The sequence below is a fragment of the Hypoxylon fragiforme genome (assembly GCF_022984875.1).
Source record: "Hypoxylon fragiforme strain CBS 206.31 chromosome Unknown GGS25scaffold_2, whole genome shotgun sequence".
Lineage (NCBI taxonomy): Eukaryota > Fungi > Ascomycota > Sordariomycetes > Xylariales > Hypoxylaceae > Hypoxylon > Hypoxylon fragiforme.
In genome coordinates this window covers 1,750,828-1,768,550 of record NW_026054757.1, presented here as the reverse complement: position 1 = coordinate 1,768,550, position 17,723 = coordinate 1,750,828, and the positions used below count along the sequence as shown (strand labels likewise).

Genomic DNA, 17,723 nt, shown 5'->3' with positions numbered 1-17,723 from the left:
AAACCTACTCACTCCTTACACAACCTTCAAAGAGTTCCCCCCGAACAATGGATATGGATGGATGGGGTGGCCAACGTAGGTACTTAGGAAGCCTGACTGACATCAGTTACAAGCTGCTGCTTAGTAGCCGGGATCGTAAACGCCTTGCGATGGCACCGCGGGAGGTGCATATCCCCTAACCTGCGCCTGCATTGCCTGTTGCTGTTGCTGTTGCTGCTGCTGCTGCTGCTGTTGTTGCTGCTGCTGCATCTGGTGTTGCATGGCCAAATCAGAGAACCAGGGGTGTAGTAAGGCATCATGGGCACTAATGCGGTGCTCAGGTCTAAGGACCAGCATTCGCTGTAAAAGATCGATTCCGACTTGATCGATCTGCGGTAGGATAGCCCTGAGGTCTTGCGTGGCGTACATTTGGATATTAGACTTGTGCTCGGGGAATTGGGTGATACCGGGCCAGGTCCTCTCTGTCGGCGTGCCCATTATGCGGAAAATACGGACGATCTGGTCTTCGTTGGTCGTACCAGGGAAGAGCGGTCGTCCCGTATACATCTCGGCCATAATGCACCCCGCCGACCATATGTCGATGCTCGTGTTATAGGTTCGACTTCCCAAGAGGACATCCGGAGCGCGGTACCACAGGGTGACGACCTCGTTCGAAAATGTATTTACAGGAATACCAAACGCACGCGCCAACCCAAAATCGCCCAACTTGAGCTGGCCTTTGCCATTAATAAGCAGGTTCTGAGGTTTTAGATCTCGGTGGAGGACTCTATTCTTATGACAGAAATCGATGCCTTTCAACAACTGAAACATGAAAGATTTGATAGTGATGGGCTTCAAAGCGCCCCGGTCGCCGTGCGTGTCCATGTACTTCTTCAGGTCACCATCCATGTACTCAAATACTAGCATGAGTTTGTTTTCGGTATGGATGACATCGTGAAGGGCAACAATGTTTTCGTGCTTGAGCTCCTTCATAAGGGAAATCTCACGGATCGCGGTCGACGGAGTGCCTTCTTCTGAGTCAAGGTGAATTTCTTTGAGGGCGACAAGCTCGCCGGTCTGGCGGTTCCGTCCCTTGAAGACCTATAGCGCGCATTATATTAGTTTTTTTTATATATATATTATTTCTAAGTTGTTTTAACTTGGGCGCATGAGAGGACAGGAGTAGGAGGGGACATACAGTAGCATAAGTGCCCTCTCCCAATTTTTCGAGCTGCTGGAACGAGCTCGGATGTCTCTTGGCGTCCATGTTGCCGCGAGTGGGGCGTGGCCGGGAAGTGTATTGACGGTCGAACAGAATATCGGAGGAAGTACAAGTCTTACTAAGGAGTTCGAGAGAATCTGGTTGCCTGCGGGAGTTGGAAACTGGGGGAATATCCGGGGAAGTCGTGGTGAAGGTAGGAAGAGGGAGGTATTAAAAAGGCCTTGTCGTAATGCAAGGCGCGTGGTGGTTGATATGTAGAAGACCGATCGTTTAACGGAGATAGGCCGGTTAAGAAAAAAAATCGATAAGCGACAATAAAGGGAATTTAACAGTGATTATTGCTGAATGAGGGCGCTTAATGTGTAGTAAATCTTGGGTTATTGGTCACTTTCAGGAGGGTAGTATTCTTTGCAAATATTCAGGAATAGAAATGGAAATACATGACATGACATGACATGGCATTCTTGCATCCCTGTTGGGCCGTTGAGGGAATGAGGGGCAAACCGAGCGGAAAAAGAGACAGGGGTTATTCTGGACTCTGAACATTATGTAATGTCCCTGCTTACATACATATATTCAATGCTGTACCTACGTATGTATTTAACACACAGAACCTCAAGTTGAAGTTGCATATGCTTGGTATGCACATAACTAGTGGTATACATATTAGTTCATGGCCAAACCCAAAATGATTTGGGACTTTAGTTAACGGTTTGACCACCTGCACAGACTACATACACAGACTACATACTGCCTGAGTCCATACTACTAGAATTGTACTAGCGTCAACGGTACTATCGTCAAGCAAAAGCCAAATGGGGGAATCTTCGATGTTGAAAGGTCTGGCACATCAATTGATCGTAAAAGGGGTACTTTCATATACTTACATATATATGTACCTAGGTACCTACGTTCAGTGCCATTCACACCGCAAACTTCAAATGGCTCGACTCATTATTTACATGGTCCGAGCTCAATTCCGTATTCTTTTTGTACCATAAACTTACAACCTGCACCTGACCGCGTATGTTGTGTAGCTCAGCCTGTTCAGGAGGTGCCGGGAGCTTTATCTAATGCGGGGGTCTCAACCAGATTCAGCCATTCACAGGCGACTCCAACCACGCAGCCCATAAAGTAGACACCAATCAACACCAATCAACCCCAATCAACCATTTCATGTCATCATCTACAAACTATCCAGCCCATTAACCATTGCACCATCAGCCATAGCACCATCTCTCCCAGTCATCTTACCCCCATCTACTGCATCTAGTATTCAACTAGTTGCAGCAAAGATAGGTACGGTACACATGCATGTTCTTGGACTCTTAACATCTACGCATCTGCATCTACGTATCTACACTACTTACATATAACTCCAACTTCATCTCAACACTGAACTACTCATATCTGTAAAAATCATAATCCCAAGTAGTTCCTCTTGTAACTCCTTTTCCAACCGAATCTAGATGTGATCTTGTATCATGCGACCTTTTCCTGGCGAAGACGCTTGGAGCGGGCGTCAGCGCTTCGCCGACCACGATCCCGCTCCCCTTATGGCCTCTGTCTCCAATAGCCAGATGTCATTTGTCTTTGCTGATGAATCCTCCATTGATTCATATATCGAACATTCAAACCAAAACCAAAACCCTCATAGTCGTTTCCTGGATGCTCGGAAGGCTGCTACTACTACTACTTCTGCTGCTAATATCCTGCCCCCTCGCAAAGACAAGAAAGAGGTCGATGCATCGAGATACCCTTCGTGGCAATCGGAAAAGGAAAGAGACGATACTTCTGCATGCTCCCCGACATCGAGAGCCTCCATCTTTACCCACAGTCCCGCCTCGATGAGATCCCAGAACCACTCGTCTCCTTCGCGGCCTATAACACCCATGATGCTGGGTACATCCTATACTGGATCTATCATGAGTAGTCCATCTTCTCGGAGGAACTCACTTACCGAGTCTTGGTCAGAGCATGCTGTCAGTTTCGACGACGAACCCCTCGACCAAAGTTGCTCCAACATGTTCGAAAGTGGTGATACACCTCAGTTGGTAATGCCTAGTATTAAAATGCCAAGCCGACGCCCATTCACCGAAACAGGCAAGAGCCTGGGGCGACTAAAGGTGTTGTTTGCTGGTGACTCTGGTACTATACCTGCCAAGTCTGTACGCTTTAAATCTTTAGCTAATGTTTAGTCATTCAGGTGTCGGAAAGACTTCCATGGTTAAGGCAATTGTCCAAATCTGCGAGCACATTGTTCATGTCGACCCTATCCTCTCGGAGGCAGAGCGAAATAAGCCCAAGGAGCGCGCCACCTCATCGAAGAGGGCATCAAACTCAACATCTGGCATATCTGAAATATATGCCAGTACTAAGCCATATCCGGAATGGTGGTCTATGTTGGATGAACCTCATAATTCGGAAAGGCGCCAAAGCCTAGGTGACAGTATTCTAGAGCGTAACGTATGCTTTGTAGATACACCTGGTTATCGGAATGGATCATCTGTGAGTCTGCAGTTACGACTGGTGCTTAAAGTGCTGACTTGACCTAGGCGATGGAGACCATTATTCCTTGTGTCGAATACGTAGAGGCTCATCTAAACAGGATGTTCTCAGATTCTCTGAGTGACTCGGAGATGCTGAATATGCTTGGAGGCGGCGGAGGCTTTCAAGTCGATGTCGTTTTCTATCTTATATCTCATAGTAGGTCAACTTCGTATCACGGAAGAAACAGTTACTGACCAAGCTTCAAGAGATGAGGCCAATTGACTTGGAATACATTCGACGGTTGATGCCCCTAACGAATGTCATTCCCGTTGTAGCTCGTGCCGACTCATTATCGCCAGAACAGCTCGTAGTGTGTAAAGAGCAAATTTCCAGCCAGCTCCGGCAAGCTGGTCTCCAGCCTTTTAGCTTCATAGCGGTGCCCAGCCAACAGTCTTCAACACTGGTGCCGGATATTCCTTACGCTGTATCCAGCACTACCGGCTCGGACCATGAAATAATGGACGCAAGTCTCCTAATGAGTTCTGATTATGTCCAACCCTTAATCACGTCGGAGCTCAGATATTTGGTCGAAACTGTGTTCAGCCCAAACGGGGTATCCTGGCTCCGACATGCCGCTGCCAAGAAGTACCTAGATTGGAGGACGACTACTTCGTCACGACCGCGCCACTTGTACAGGCCGTTGAACTTCGCGGGTGCAACACCATCGTCCACTTTAGCTCTACCATCAGAAAATAAGACGGAAGCACACACGTCCCTAGCCCTAGCTCGCCTTAACGGTGCACATAGAGATCAAGGCCCGCCACAGCTTCACGTAGTAGATTGGGCTGCTGATCTTCAGCGCAGTCTAGCTGGCGAGCGAGCTAAATACGAAGCACTTGCTCGGGGGGAAAGGGCGGTTTGGCTTACAGAAAAATTAAGCGAATGTGTGCAGGATGGCACACTTGTGGCTCTTCGTAAGGCTAACGGCAACAGACCGGTGGAAGCAAGGAGAGCATCCAAACGCACATTCTCCAAGAGGACAGAACAACATCAGGATCCGTTAGGATTGCTTCAAGTGGCAGCAGACTTGAAGGCAAGAGGGTGGGTTGCTCTAGAAGTGGTAGGTAGTCTCGGGGTGGTTGGGGGTCTGGCGTTCTGGCTATCGAGGCATCATTGGCAAACAGATCCTGTTCAACTGGCAGATGAGTGGGCGAGACATTGGGGGATGGACATCTAAGATACCCTCGTATATGTAACTATACCTTCGTTGTAAGAGTCGCTTTGGAGGTGATAACCCTACTCACAACAAAATACCATGTTCAACTAGGTACGTCTGTAGGACCAGTGTAGGTTATGGTATGTATGATGTACCTACCTATGCAAGTTTGAGCATTTGGATCATGTAGTTTTATTTTGGCAAGGCCAAAATATACATACAGTGCCATACATATTACAGGCAACTTTTAATCCCTAAAATGTGCCTATGGACCTACTTATTATGCATGCACCTAGTAGTGAATTTTGTGTTTTAATCAATTAATTAATCGGTTAATGATGTCGGTGTTTCCAGGTTTGTGCCCTTTCCGGTATAAGTTGTTGACGTGCGCTATCGATAAGCGCGTGCTTAAAGCTGAATCTAACTATTTAAGGTTAAGTTCCACCATTTACACTGTATGTACTAGTACGGCATAGTACTAGTAGTACCTAGTAGGCTAGTACTAGGTACCTAGTAACCTTGATGAATGTTAGTAATGATTCTAATAATGAATGTTCGCCGCGTACCTTGTTCTAGTGTAATCAATCTCTCAATCTACTCACTACATATTACTTTTACCTACATACACAGCATTTTCTTCCCTCGTCATCATTCAAACCAAAACATCTATTCTCCCTCCGCGTATCATCACTTCTATCCCGTCATTTTCTTTCATTTTCTTTATTTTCATGCGGACTCGGCCACCTCTAAGTCTCAGCTTATGGTAGTGAATTAGTTGCGCCTCTAACCTTACGACGATACAGCCTGCAGCCAATCGTGACTACGACGTCTCCATCGAGAGTCACCCATTGACACTGTTTGTTGTTTGTTAGGGACGCCGTTGAACATCGAACCTACCTCCTCCTGTCCTGATGCCGCGCGATTATTCCCTTCTTTGATTGCGTAGATTTCTACACGTCTACTTTTTTAATAACTATCTTTGGTATCCAACTGTTGGTATCTTACTCAACATCATCATGGCCAATCCGCGCTGGGGCATCACGGCACCGATCTCGACTGCGCTGCCGACGCCTGTCGAAACACAATCGACACATTTGCTTCTAGAAGAACTTAGACGCCAGAACACATTTGAATCTGCAGCTGAGACTAAGAAGAGGTAAGTTGAGGGCACTATCTGGAGGTATATTCTTAGAAACTAACAAGACACTTCTTGACTAGAGAGCGAGTGCTTGCCGATATTCAACGCATCGCCGACGAATTTGTGAGACGGGTAGCCCGGGAAAAGGAACCTCAAAATGAGGTTCTTGTTCGAGATGCTCGTGGCGAAGTCTTCACCTATGGAAGCTACTGTCTAGGCGTCTATGGCCCTGGTTCCGATATTGATACTCTTGTCACAGCCCCTCGATACGTAACTCGCGATGACTACTTCAAATACTTCCCCTCTTTACTAGAAGAAATGGCCCCTAAGGGCGCTGTCACAGATCTCACGGCCGTCGAGGACGCTTTTGTGCCTATCATCAAATTCGAGTACTGGGGTATCAGCATTGATTTGATTTTTTCGAGGATAGCTACTCTGAAGCAGTTCCCACCTCATGGACAACTCAACTTGACTAACAATGAATACCTGCGCGGCTTGGATGATCGCGAACTTCGTTCTCTAAACGGCACAAGGGTCACCAAAGAGATTCTCAACCTCGTCCCCGAGCAAAGTACTTTTCGCCTTGCCCTTCGAGCTATTAAACTATGGGCTCAGCGCCGAGCAATATATGCCAACATCATCGGCTTCCCAGGCGGTGTGGTATGGGCTATGATGGTAGCACGAGTTTGTCAACTATATCCCAAAGCTACAAGCGCTACCATTGTCACCAAGTTCTTTCAGATTATGAAGGCCTGGCAATGGCCCATTCCTGTGCAACTGAAGTCTATGGACGAAGGTCCACTCAATGTTCGAGTCTGGAATCCCAAGGTCAGTGTTCTTATGCCTTGCTAAAATTGGTATTCCCTTAGACTAACTAGCCGCAGGTATACAAGAGTGATAGCTACCATCTGATGCCTGTCATCACACCTGCTTACCCGCAGATGTGTGCAACATTCAACATTACTCACTCAACAATGTCCATTATACAGCGCGAGCTTGAGCGCGGCTTTGAACTGACGGACAAGATAAGGGCTGGAAAGCTCGTCTGGAAGGATCTGTTTGTTAAACATACGTTCTTCACTACTGACCACAAGTATTACCTGGCGGTCATTTCGACAAGCACCACGAAGGAAGCTCATAAGATATGGTCTGGGTTTATTGAATCCAAGGTCCGAGTACTAGTGGGTGACCTAGAACGACTCCCCTCGATCGCCATTGCGCGCCCCTTCAACAAGGGATACGAAAGGATGCATAGGATCAAGAACGATGAAGAATGCCAAGAGGTGCAGAACGGAAGCCTGGCCCATCTTATTCAAGGTGATGAAGATGAAGATGACTTTGCAGTAAAGACGGATGACGGAGTCGAAGTGAAGACTGAGGTCAAGACAGAAGCGAGTTCCGGTACGAACGTAGATAACGACGAATCAACGAGCTTCGACATCAAGTCCGACCCTGAGAACCCAAAGGTAGAAATCGACAATATCCCTGATGTGCCCTCTAACGGGACCAAAGTATACACCACGACGCATTATGTAGGCCTCGAGCTTGCCGAAGGTAAGTGTCCTCCCTCACCACACCTCTCATCTCCCTTTTATTTTTATTTTGTCTATTTGAGCCTTGCAGTATTTATCCAACTCCGAACGCCGGCAAAGACATGATTTGTGATTCCTAACCTGAGCTTGATGACGTGATAGGTGCCAAATCATTAGACTTGTCGTACCAAGTCAATATGTTCAAGGCTATGTGTAGTCAGTGGGAAAAGTATGACGCAAACCTGAACTACTTGAGCATCCAGCACGTGAAGAAGTAGGTACTCCAGCATGTCTTCGTTATTCACCATTGACTCAAATATCTATAGCACGAATCTTCCGGACGATGTTTTCGAACCGGGCGAAGTGAAGCCTATGCGGCCCTTAAGAAAGGTGGCTGCGAACGGCAACACTACCGCTGCCCTCGGTCCCAAGAAGCGTAATGCTTCGTCCGAAGTATGTAGAGATGAATGGTGGATAGCCGATGTCGCGACTATCACCTAGATATCCTAGGGCATCCCTCTACCTTTCGGGAGCTTACTAACTCACATCAGGGCAACCCTCCGCCGGCGAAGCGACCACAGCCCTCGCTGCAGCAGGCATCAGCCGCTGCAGCAGGATGAGCGCTGGGCGACACAGTCGTCTTTTGACCATGTCATATCAACGAATCTCGCCCTCATTTGCTTGGATGTCAACTGATCTGCCACAGTTGATGCCAGCTTGTATTGATACTAACCTAATAGTGACCAGCAATAACGACCGGTTTCGCAATATTATGTGAATGCCCTCGCGCTCTTCAAATTCTCTAATACTGGGACAGCATTCCCATATTAATAGGCATATTAGCCCACTCATGAGTAACCCAGAGATTTGAGATCAGAGCTCAAGGAAGATCCGGTCAGTAGTCGCGAATTTGATTCACAAAGCAGCCACATAAAGCTCATCCCCTCCCACATATGCTTTGCAACCAGTACAGCCCACAGGCCTTGCTGCTAGCATGGCCTTTTTAACGACGAAAAGAGATAAACTGGTGATGTGAAGGGGAAGATTAGATGTCCCATCCCGTTCCATTCATCATGATACCTATATTTATTATCCCCTTCCCTTCCCTTTCTTATGTTTCCCTCGGGCTTTTCATCAAGTAGGGAAGAAAAGCAACATTCTTAGCATGACATCGACCTGGTATTAATGGCATTAATGGCAATTCAAGAACTGATTCGGATGGAGGGGAGATGCTGCATGCTTTCGCCGTTTGTGTATCTAGAGTCTACGTTTGCAGATAAATAAAACTTGGTTTTAGGGGCATAAGTGCCCCAAAACAAACAAACAAACAATATCTAATTTCTTGCTTCCTTTCTTGTGTAGTCGTTGAGTAGATACCTAGGTAGGTGCCAGGTATGCTGTGATTACCATGTTCTGACTGGCTGTTGTGGTTTCCCCCTTTTTCTCTATGTAGGTGGTATTTACATACTTGGGCGCCTACCTATATGTATAATGTATCAGCCCACCTGCCTAGGTACCTAGCTAATTACGTAGTTGAGTTTCAAGATCGTAGTCTGAATCAATAATGAAGTACATACATTAGGTAGGCTGGCAGGCAAAAGGTCAGTCAGTCAGTCAGTCAGTCAGTCACATAAATCAAAAAGTTAATAGAGCATTGAAACCCGAAAATCACAGCCGAGAAGAGTACGCATAAGGCTTTCTTTTCTCTCTCGAGGGAGGATACTATTACTATCTACATATACATGTACCTATGTAGTACATATACCATTGAAGGTAGGCAGTACACACGTGTAGACAACCTCCGAGTACCAGTACCTAACTAAGTATGTACATATACCTCCCTATCCATATGTACATTCACCACCGCATGAAGAATGCCGCCATCCTTTTCCGTCCACCCACGTCTCCTCAGCGGGCCTCTGCAGAAAATAGGTAGGTAGTCAAGAGACCTACGTATTACAGGAAGGATTCTGCCCCTGTGAAACGTTTGTATCAATGGTAAATGACGACAAGCAGTATCCCACCTCCTCTTGTGTCGAGGATGTTGCTGTAGGTGGTGAAGAAGGGTGGTGGGGGGGTGAAGGGTTGCAAAAAAGTAACAATTTGCAAAAACGAACAAAAAGGAGACGAAGAGCTTCCTTCTCGCCTATGATGAAGTGAAGTTTCCCTGCCAACTCGTAACATGAATCCAGAGAAAGCAGTGGGGGACAGGCAAAAATAAATGCTAAAACCACCCCTTATCCTTAACGCCACGCCAGCCTTCAGCGTTTTTCTCTACTCGTTGCCTCCTTCTAAGAGGGAATCTCGATAGGGAAAAAACCACAAAAACAAGACATTTGCCAACGCCCGTTTTTTTACTCGTAACTTCCTTGCCTCTTTCCGTGTCTATATGCTAAAGGTAGTGTCGTGTAACACAAATTCATCGTCATTCGGTCGTGAAATTTTGGGAGAAGCGGTTACGTATGGTTGCTACCACACAATTAGTTGCGGCCCTTCTTTGCGGCCTTGCGGCTCTTTGTCTTCGGCGGTGGCGGTGGCTCGCTATGGAGATGTCCAAACTCTTCCACTGCAACATTATTGGCCCAGGCCAGGCATCTAAAATTGGTAGGCTCTGGAGTCGCCGGTGCCTTGGTGCGGGTACTCATGCGTTTAGGCTCCTCCTTCTTCTCGTTTTCGGTCTCTGGCTCCTTCTCTTCCTCTTCCTCTGCTGAGCCGGTGTACTTGAGCCGATTCTCCATGTGAGTGACGATTTTATCCTTGTAGCTTAGGATTTCCTTTCGTAACTTCAGCTCGTTGAATCCTCGGGGATCAAGCCAGTTGAGGAGTGAGTCCACATCGGCAGGTTCCGAATAGTAGCCCCATTGGCGGGCGTTAAAGACGCTGGTACGGCCTTCCTCCATCTTCTTCCGCTGAGGTACGGTCATCTTGAATTTGGCCTTGTATTCCTCTTGGTGTTCCGGAAGCATGTCGATATAGCCCTCGCGCTCCATGTCGTCAGGCCCTTGTACCCAAATACAGCCGTTTGCGTAGCCTGCGTCCGCCGTCGAGCTAGTGGGCAATCCGCCGTATGGCATCCCGTTGCGTTCAAACCAGTAATACCGATTCCAGAATCGATCCTTGCCGAGGATACGAGTTCGTGCACAATCTGCTTCTCGAAGGTCATTGTCGATGATGGCGATTTCTGCTTCGCATTTCTTGATGTATTCCTCCTTTTTCCGAATATCCTTCAACACCTTGATGAACTGTTTTGATTGCTTAGGCATCTTGGCAGCCAGCTCAGCTTCCTTCTTGCGCTCCTGCTCTTCGCGCTTACGTTGACGTTCTGCTGCCCGATTGCCCCCCCTACGTAGATTACGGCGAGCATTGGCATCCACGTCGCTATCACCAGCCTCTTCACTTGGCTCCTCAGGCGAGTCGTCGGCGTCGGCCATTTTCACGTCGCCATTTGTCTTCGCGATCTCCGCTTCATCGGCTGGTGGCGACGGGGGCATGTTCTCTGGGAGAAGTAACTTGCGCTGATCATTCAATGCCTTCAATTCCTCAATGCTATAAAATAATCAGTATGCAAAATCCTTGATAATTAGATAGTCAGTAGCAGTAGGTTTCGACGTACGTTTGTTTTCGGTTTCTTTGCCATTCAATCTTCTCCTTTCGATAGCCAGTCATTGTTTCGGCACACTCTTCCATATATCCACGAACTGCCTTGGTGTCAATGGTTAACAAGCAGACGGTCTGGAGCGCAGAGATGCGAAGATTAAGATCGAGTTTGCCGTACTGTTGGCGAACGGTCTCCTGGCTCGGCTCAATCTCAGGAGGTACAAGATGTGCTAGCAAATCCTCGCAGATCTCAGTGTAACGAGGCTTCTTGGATAACTGGTGTAGAAGCCCAACCATTATTAGCTGCCAGCCTCCGTTCTGGAATTCACGCTTCTTCAGCTGCTCAACCCAATCGAAGTCTGATAAGACATCAGAAGCGCGATGCTTGATCTTTGGCTCGACGCTTCTCTCCGCGGCAGCAGCTTCGGCCTTCATCTTCTCAGCCTCCAGCTTAGCTAAGCTGCTTCTAGTGGCCCGGGCGGTAGGCTTCGGTTCCAGTTCCGGTTCAGGGCTCGGGGATGCGCTCTCCTCGTCGTCATCTTCATCAGGCTCTGGTAGGTCAACCAAAAGCTTGCCACCGTCTGCTTCAGCGCTTACTATCTGTTTGAGTAGCGCACAGTGAATTTCGGTAAATAATTCACAGGGGGTTTCCTCGTTAGCAACCTCCATCGCCTCAACAAAGTCATCAAAGGTAAAGGAGTCAAGCTTGAAGACTTCGCAGTAAACATTGAGCGTATCCCACGTCTCTAGCAATGGCCCGATAGATTTCATAAGGATCTTATCGTTTCGTGCGCCACTATCAACGACACCCTCCGGAGGATCGCTGCACATGAATTTCAACGCAGGACGAACATAGTCATCACGGGGCTCAAGCTGTAGGTCCTCAATGGGATACTTCGGGGGTGGAGCCGGTGGGGGTGGCTCGGGCATTGAAGGAGGGACGATATGAGGCGGGGGCGGCATACTATTTCGAAAGGGGACCGGGAAATGAAAAGGGTGGTTACCCGGCACAGGTGGAAGTGGTCCTTGGTCCTGTGTCAGGAACATACCTGAATCACCTTGGACTTCTAAGTCATGATGGTTAGCTCTCATGGCTTTTTGGCTCTTCGGCGCCGGCTTAAGTTCTGGTAATCTTGCTGGTCCAAAGTTCTGGAATTGATTATTCATGCCGTTCATATCTTGTGTGACTGCTCCGGCTCCGGCTCCAGCTCCATTGGCTGCCTTCTTGTACGCCTGATTCTGCTTGCGCTCGAGTAACTTATTGTCGTAGCGTAGGTGTGGCGGTATTCGTGAATCAATATGATATTGTGCGGCAACATCATGCTTTACCAGCCAGGGTGCGCCGTTCCATGCTTCCCTTGTGACGGTCTTCTTGATAAAAGACCGTAAAACTGACTTTGTGAAAACTCGCCTGTCACGGTAGATATGATCGCTGTCCACTACAGCTTCCTCTGCACGGCCGTCAATGCTAGTGGAGTATCGCGAATAAGGAAGTGTAAGCGTACCGTCAGGGAGCACCTTACTTCCTAGACGAGCCTTATCTCGAACAATTCCAGTTAGGCGCTCTCCGTTTATGAGGTGTATGGACACAGCCTCTCCAGGATAGTAGTCGGCCTTAAATTCATCATAGATCATGTCTACTAAAGTATCGATGCGCGAGATGGTCTGAAACTGTACCCGGCGCAATATGGGGCCTTTTAGAGCTTCAGGGAATGCCTGGTCAACCTCTTGGGCGCCAGCAAGCTACGCTATTAGTTAGTATACATACTGAGAGGCGATAGATCTATGTAAGAGGCGTCTACATCTGAGAAGGTACGTACCTCGCTCTTTAGTGCTTCAAAGAACGTTAGGCCAGAGTGGCCGGTGATCTGACAGATAAAGCGCGGCTAAATACAGGTAAGTTTATGACTAAAGGGGAATAAAGCCTATCTCAAGCTCACGAACCTGTCTATAGAAGTCCATGCTATGTATGATAGGTTAGCGCACGTGATGTCTATATCATGTAGTGATTCTATCAAGCACTTACCGGTTTAGATACGCTTCATATGTGATGAATATCTCGCCGGTCTGAGGGATATGCCAGACCTGCGAAAAATTTGTCAGTTGAGGGGGGTGTGAACTTTGTGTGACAGATGGGATCTCTCAGGTCAAGTTACCTCTACGGAGTCATCGTCAAGTGGTGGAGTTTGCATAAACTGCACCGGCTTGCGTTTAAAAAGGACCTATGAAAGTTAGTTATTGTTTTCTTTTTCTTTTTTAGTATTCCCCTAAAGGATAGCGTCATTGTCTGATGACGACTTACCATGGTGACTGTGACTGATGACTATGGAAACAGCCAAGGTTGGAAAGCTCGCCGTACAATGAACCCTGCAAGGCTGAATGTCAGCCTTCTCTGGCGGCGCACGTGAAAGTATAGATCAAGAAGGAAATGAGATGAGTATACTTGATCTACCAGATAGCTAGTAGGTGGGTTTGAGTAGAAAGTGATTTGAATATTGATGTTGTTGTGGAATTGGGTAAGTGTGGAAAAATTGGCAGTGCAGCAAGCACAGGACAAGGTCAGGTTAAGGTAAGGTAGGGTAGGGTAGGGTAGGTAGGAAGAAAGAGAGAGGACCAGGCCAGATGGTGGATGGATGGTGGATGAATGGTGGGTGGGTATATACTGTACTGTATATTGTATGTAGGTACGGTACAATACATAGTATGTATAACTTGCATGCTCCCAGGGCAGCAGGGCAGCAGGGCAGCAGAGCAGCAGAGCAGCAGGGCTACTTACATGTGAGGAAGTGAAATTCAAGTTATAGTTACTTAGGAACGCGGTTCCTTATTGTTCCTTATTGTAGGAGAGACGCGTCAAGGATGTCAGTATACAAGTTATGTTCGTTTTTCCAGTGGTGGTTGCTGATTGAAAAGGAAAGCCAGATTGTCGACGCGACAAGCAAAGTTATTGTTGTAAAAGTTTTGTAGAAGTAGAGAGGAGAAAAGAGGGAGGACTAAAAATAATAAGGCGGAAGGGCAAAGGAGGAAGAAGGGAAACGCTACCTTCAGGTACCTTATGTACGGCGGGCGGGAAGTAGAACCAGACCCCGGGATGACGGGGGTTAAGCCACTTAACTTTGTTTTGTTATTGGTCAAAGCTGTCTCCGCAGGTGGGTCTTTTTCGCTTATTTGGGATGGCCTTCAAAAAGTCGTGTCCACCTTTGAATAACCACTCCTACTACCCCATCGACAACTCTCTTCACACGGTCATATCAACTTTATTACTTACCACCACATTCTTATACTCATTCTGATCGCCAATTCAAGACGATTCCAAAGAGTACTCCATATCATCCCTTTGACCACTCCAACCAGAACTACTGCCAATATAAGAAATCTCTTCTATCCAGAGTCCCATACGAACCCAAATTCTGCCCATGTCCCTCGATCTAGACAATGACCTCACAAGGCCACTTTCAGGCCAACCACGTGTCGGACAGCGACCATGAATACCTTTAATTAAAGCCCGCCTTATCATCTAACAGCCTAGTAAATTGTTCATCTTTCTGCTAAATATTAATCCGAGTGCAGCTATATATCAACCCTATACCGTCATAAGACATGATCGTGTGTAAGTCGCCTAGGCCGCATTGATGCAGGCAATGTGGCAATTCTCCAAGGAGGGTTCTCAATACACCTCCGCGCATTCCCTCCATCTAGTGTTGAAAGTTTAGAATTCATCTGTCAATTAATACATCTTTGTTTGGGTGACTGAATAATTTGTTTAAGACCGACAGGCCGTTGGTGAGACTGGGTCCATCAGGGAATTTTAGTTGATGTCTACCCTATGCCATATGGGTTGGCACCAAACCAAAGCAACCCACACCTCCCTAATTACCTAACCTACCTTAATCACCTGCCGGCTACATACTATCCATATATATACACACAGTATGTACTAGGTATGTATGTACGTATGTACGTATGTACGTGGGAAAAAATCAATCAACTCGCCTTGCATAAAAGCAAAACCGGAAAGTTTACTACTGTGAAGTTACCCATACATATACCATACCAGGGTACCCAGTATTTGCCATTGAAAACTACACACTATTATATATGTAGTAGGTACTTCAATAACAAGATCATCACACTCACATTTCAAACAGTCCAAGTTGTCGAATTTATAATATAATCACTCTACGCTAGGTAGGCAAGCCCTAGAGACACACTGAGAATTGCATCATGCCGTCAGCCATACTACACTACGATGTAAAGTATACAACCATGAACCCTATCCAACTACCAACCACACCTATAGCCGAATAAGAGCTAGTGAACATCAATGGGAGAAATTCATAACTCTTGCCGAATATGATCTGATGTAACAACGAGCTGTACAGAATCAGGGGTATGCTAATCGTGATATATAGTATCGTAAACCGGTCAAAGAGGAAGAATCGTGGTCGGGTTGAAGGGGGAGCCATGCGATCAAATGCCATCAAAAATAGTATCAGCCAGAACACGGTGTAGACTATTTTGATTGGGAACTCTGCAGGGGTAAAGAGTAGTGGGAAGAGCGAGACATGTCCAGATACTGCCAAGGGACGGAACGCACTAAGGTGCCGTCGATCCTTGAGAGCGATCAAGCTAAATGGAATAATCACAAGAAGAATAGCTTTCTCGTGAACATGCCATCCAAAGAGGAAGGAGGAGTAGCCACAGAGTGTGACTGCTCCAATGAAAGCGTCCCAGTTAGGACGCAGGAATAGTCTCACAAGCGGTATTGCCTGGAAAAGGAGAGTAAGTGCAAAGCACACCCGAGGGGTGACATCAGGAAGCACTGCAAAAGATGTGTCCCCAACTAAGCCTCTCGTGACACTATTTACTGCCTCCATCTTGACCGGTAACCCCATCCGTGGTGCCACTGGTTTCATTAGCTATTGCCCATGTATCGTGTATCGTTGGAATATCGGACACTACTCACCAAATATCAGCACCCTGTCGATGAAGGAATACATGGCCCACACATTTGGCGCCCAATAAGCGTGGCAAAGCCCACGTGAGAAAGGGAAAAGCCTGGTCAAGATCTGTGGAATCTGTCCCTTCAAGGCAAATGGCCCAAACGCCAGGCCAAAAATGCCAATAATGCCGGATCCGAGCTTGAAGCAGTTGAGGAACTGAATACGAAATTTGGACGAGAAGCAGTAGGTTCTAAGCAGGTAGACAAAGTACGCTGGAGCAAGATAAAGGTAAATATGCTTCATGCATAAGAGGGCGGCGAAGACAAGGCCACTGACTAAGAGACCGGACTTTTGACGAGCCAGGACCAAAGACAAGATCAAGACTCCATACATAACTCCATTATACTGAAAGTGAATGTGATCTATGATAAGGAGACCTGGTGAGAGAAGGACTGAGATTGCTGCAGCCTGTGCTGCACGCTTGGTAACTGTTTGTGAAGATTCGACAAATCTGCTCATAAGTTCACATTAGTAAAACAAACTAAGTAAGCAGGGAGATATTAGGCAACCCCTACAGTTGGAGAGCGTATATCAGGACCAACTCCGTGGCGATAACGGTGAACCTCTGGAAGTAAATTGTCTGCCAACTATCATATCCTAGGTTATAGACCCGAAGCATAGCTGGGTCAGCTAGCTTTGCTACCTGAGAAAGAACCCATTCGAAGTATGCGAAGAATGGTGGATAATCCAGAGTCCATTCTGACGTCTTTTCGTAATACCATTCCCATAGAGGTAGACTATTCGTGATGGCTAACCAGTTCCTGTGAACCTCAAAGTCTGTGGATTTGCTTGGGAGTGGTTTAGTTGTCCATTGCGGTGCAGGTGGTAGGATGAGATGAGAGGAGGTATACTTACTAGGCCGGGAAAAGAAGGATCTTGAAAGCAGTTGCAACTATTGCGCAATGCGCAATAGTTGGATATATCTCAGTCATTTGGACTAGGAGTCATGACAGTGAGTTTTGTTAGGTTTATAAATGTTCGAGTATGAGTGTGTAAGTGTTACGGTCACAATATGTACAAAAAGGATAGATTTGATAGAGATAGACAAGATAGACGCACGTTACATTGCCAGCGTCGCAACTGTGAGTTGAAGAATTGAAGTCAATTGAGGCTAGTAGTCAAGCTCCACAGAATCGGTACGTATTTTTACCGATGTGCAACATCAATCCCATGTCTGGGCTAGGTACTAGGTACTAGGTATTGTACCTATGTAGTAGGGTACGTACCTTAAGCATGGGTCTGTGCGTCTCTTTCAGTTTAGGTACATAGAATCATAGATCGTAGGCAATTGTATTACATCGATCAATTGTGATTGGTATCTCGATTCTCCATATGCGTATAGAAATAGTAACATTGAAATACTACTATGTACATAATGTATGTATCTCTCATCGAGTCAATCTAACACAAACATTGAACGCCTGCACAGCTCCAGGCTGCTTCGTAGTACGGTACTAGTACCTACAGGTAGTAGCCTAACCTAGTAGATTGTGTCCACTTCTTTGTAAAGCAGGGATTGGGCATAAAAATATATGCCAGCATGCCA

General features: G+C 46.8%; 5 protein-coding genes across 5 annotated transcripts; 2 read left to right on the top strand and 3 right to left on the bottom strand.

Moving 5' to 3' along the window:
* Window positions 1-9: 9 nt before the first annotated feature.
* On the bottom strand, window positions 10-1,412 carry GGS25DRAFT_120851 (PHO system negative regulator). The gene is made up of 2 exons (XM_049256128.1): window positions 1,178-1,412; window positions 10-1,080 (listed from the first exon to the last, which is right to left on the bottom strand). Exons 1-2 carry the CDS (start codon window positions 1,244-1,246, stop codon window positions 121-123), a joined length of 1,029 nt encoding a protein of 342 aa, XP_049120046.1. The 5' UTR covers window positions 1,247-1,412; the 3' UTR covers window positions 10-120.
* A 947-nt stretch (window positions 1,413-2,359) lies between these two features.
* On the top strand, window positions 2,360-5,179 carry GGS25DRAFT_475540 (uncharacterized protein). Its single transcript, XM_049259718.1, has 4 exons — window positions 2,360-3,349; window positions 3,408-3,709; window positions 3,757-3,907; window positions 3,958-5,179. The coding sequence occupies exons 1-4, from the start codon at window positions 2,686-2,688 to the stop codon at window positions 4,926-4,928; spliced, it is 2,088 nt and encodes a 695-aa protein (XP_049120045.1). The 5' UTR covers window positions 2,360-2,685; the 3' UTR covers window positions 4,929-5,179.
* A 316-nt stretch (window positions 5,180-5,495) lies between these two features.
* On the top strand, window positions 5,496-8,905 carry GGS25DRAFT_475537 (Poly(A) polymerase). Its single transcript, XM_049259717.1, has 6 exons — window positions 5,496-6,063; window positions 6,126-6,873; window positions 6,930-7,599; window positions 7,740-7,851; window positions 7,904-8,030; window positions 8,129-8,905. Exons 1-6 carry the CDS (start codon window positions 5,924-5,926, stop codon window positions 8,195-8,197), a joined length of 1,866 nt encoding a protein of 621 aa, XP_049120044.1. The 5' UTR covers window positions 5,496-5,923; the 3' UTR covers window positions 8,198-8,905.
* Window positions 8,906-9,909: 1,004 nt separating this feature from the next.
* GGS25DRAFT_120681 (ATP-utilizing chromatin assembly and remodelling N-terminal-domain-containing protein) lies at window positions 9,910-13,637 on the bottom strand. The gene is made up of 7 exons (XM_049256127.1): window positions 13,477-13,637; window positions 13,331-13,396; window positions 13,201-13,259; window positions 13,119-13,137; window positions 12,995-13,060; window positions 11,191-12,917; window positions 9,910-11,123 (listed from the first exon to the last, which is right to left on the bottom strand). The coding sequence occupies exons 1-7, from the start codon at window positions 13,477-13,479 to the stop codon at window positions 10,058-10,060; spliced, it is 3,006 nt and encodes a 1,001-aa protein (XP_049120043.1). The 5' UTR covers window positions 13,480-13,637; the 3' UTR covers window positions 9,910-10,057.
* A 1,573-nt stretch (window positions 13,638-15,210) lies between these two features.
* Window positions 15,211-17,282, bottom strand: GGS25DRAFT_475527 (glycosyltransferase family 57 protein). Its single transcript, XM_049259716.1, has 4 exons — window positions 17,033-17,282; window positions 16,693-16,965; window positions 16,141-16,628; window positions 15,211-16,080 (listed from the first exon to the last, which is right to left on the bottom strand). The coding sequence occupies exons 1-4, from the start codon at window positions 17,107-17,109 to the stop codon at window positions 15,419-15,421; spliced, it is 1,500 nt and encodes a 499-aa protein (XP_049120042.1). The 5' UTR covers window positions 17,110-17,282; the 3' UTR covers window positions 15,211-15,418.
* Between the last annotated feature and the right edge of the window lie 441 nt (window positions 17,283-17,723).

Excerpts from the sequence above, each read along its gene's own strand:
- GGS25DRAFT_120681 (XM_049256127.1), bottom strand. Across the intron at positions 13,260-13,330 it reads TTGACGATGACTCCGTAGAG|GTCTGGCATATCCCTCAGAC; the intron begins GTAACTTGACCT and ends AATTTTTCGCAG. Across the intron at positions 11,124-11,190 it reads CAAAGAAACCGAAAACAAAC|CATTGAGGAATTGAAGGCAT; the intron begins GTACGTCGAAAC and ends ATTATTTTATAG.
- GGS25DRAFT_475527 (XM_049259716.1), bottom strand. The coding sequence starts at position 17,109 with ATGACTGAGATATATCCAACTATTGCGCATTGCGCAATAGTTGCAACT. Across the intron at positions 16,966-17,032 it reads ATCCTTCTTTTCCCGGCCTA|CAAATCCACAGACTTTGAGG; the intron begins GTAAGTATACCT and ends ACCACTCCCAAG. Across the intron at positions 16,629-16,692 it reads CTGATATACGCTCTCCAACT|ATTTGTCGAATCTTCACAAA; the intron begins GTAGGGGTTGCC and ends ACTTATGAGCAG.
- GGS25DRAFT_475537 (XM_049259717.1), top strand. The coding sequence starts at position 5,924 with ATGGCCAATCCGCGCTGGGGCATCACGGCACCGATCTCGACTGCGCTG. Across the intron at positions 6,874-6,929 it reads TTCGAGTCTGGAATCCCAAG|GTATACAAGAGTGATAGCTA; the intron begins GTCAGTGTTCTT and ends AACTAGCCGCAG. Across the intron at positions 8,031-8,128 it reads AGCGTAATGCTTCGTCCGAA|GGCAACCCTCCGCCGGCGAA; the intron begins GTATGTAGAGAT and ends AACTCACATCAG.
- GGS25DRAFT_120851 (XM_049256128.1), bottom strand. The coding sequence starts at position 1,246 with ATGGACGCCAAGAGACATCCGAGCTCGTTCCAGCAGCTCGAAAAATTG. Across the intron at positions 1,081-1,177 it reads GAGAGGGCACTTATGCTACT|GTCTTCAAGGGACGGAACCG; the intron begins GTATGTCCCCTC and ends TGCGCGCTATAG.
- GGS25DRAFT_475540 (XM_049259718.1), top strand. The coding sequence starts at position 2,686 with ATGCGACCTTTTCCTGGCGAAGACGCTTGGAGCGGGCGTCAGCGCTTC. Across the intron at positions 3,350-3,407 it reads GTTGTTTGCTGGTGACTCTG|GTGTCGGAAAGACTTCCATG; the intron begins GTACTATACCTG and ends TTAGTCATTCAG. Across the intron at positions 3,908-3,957 it reads TTTCTATCTTATATCTCATA|AGATGAGGCCAATTGACTTG; the intron begins GTAGGTCAACTT and ends CCAAGCTTCAAG.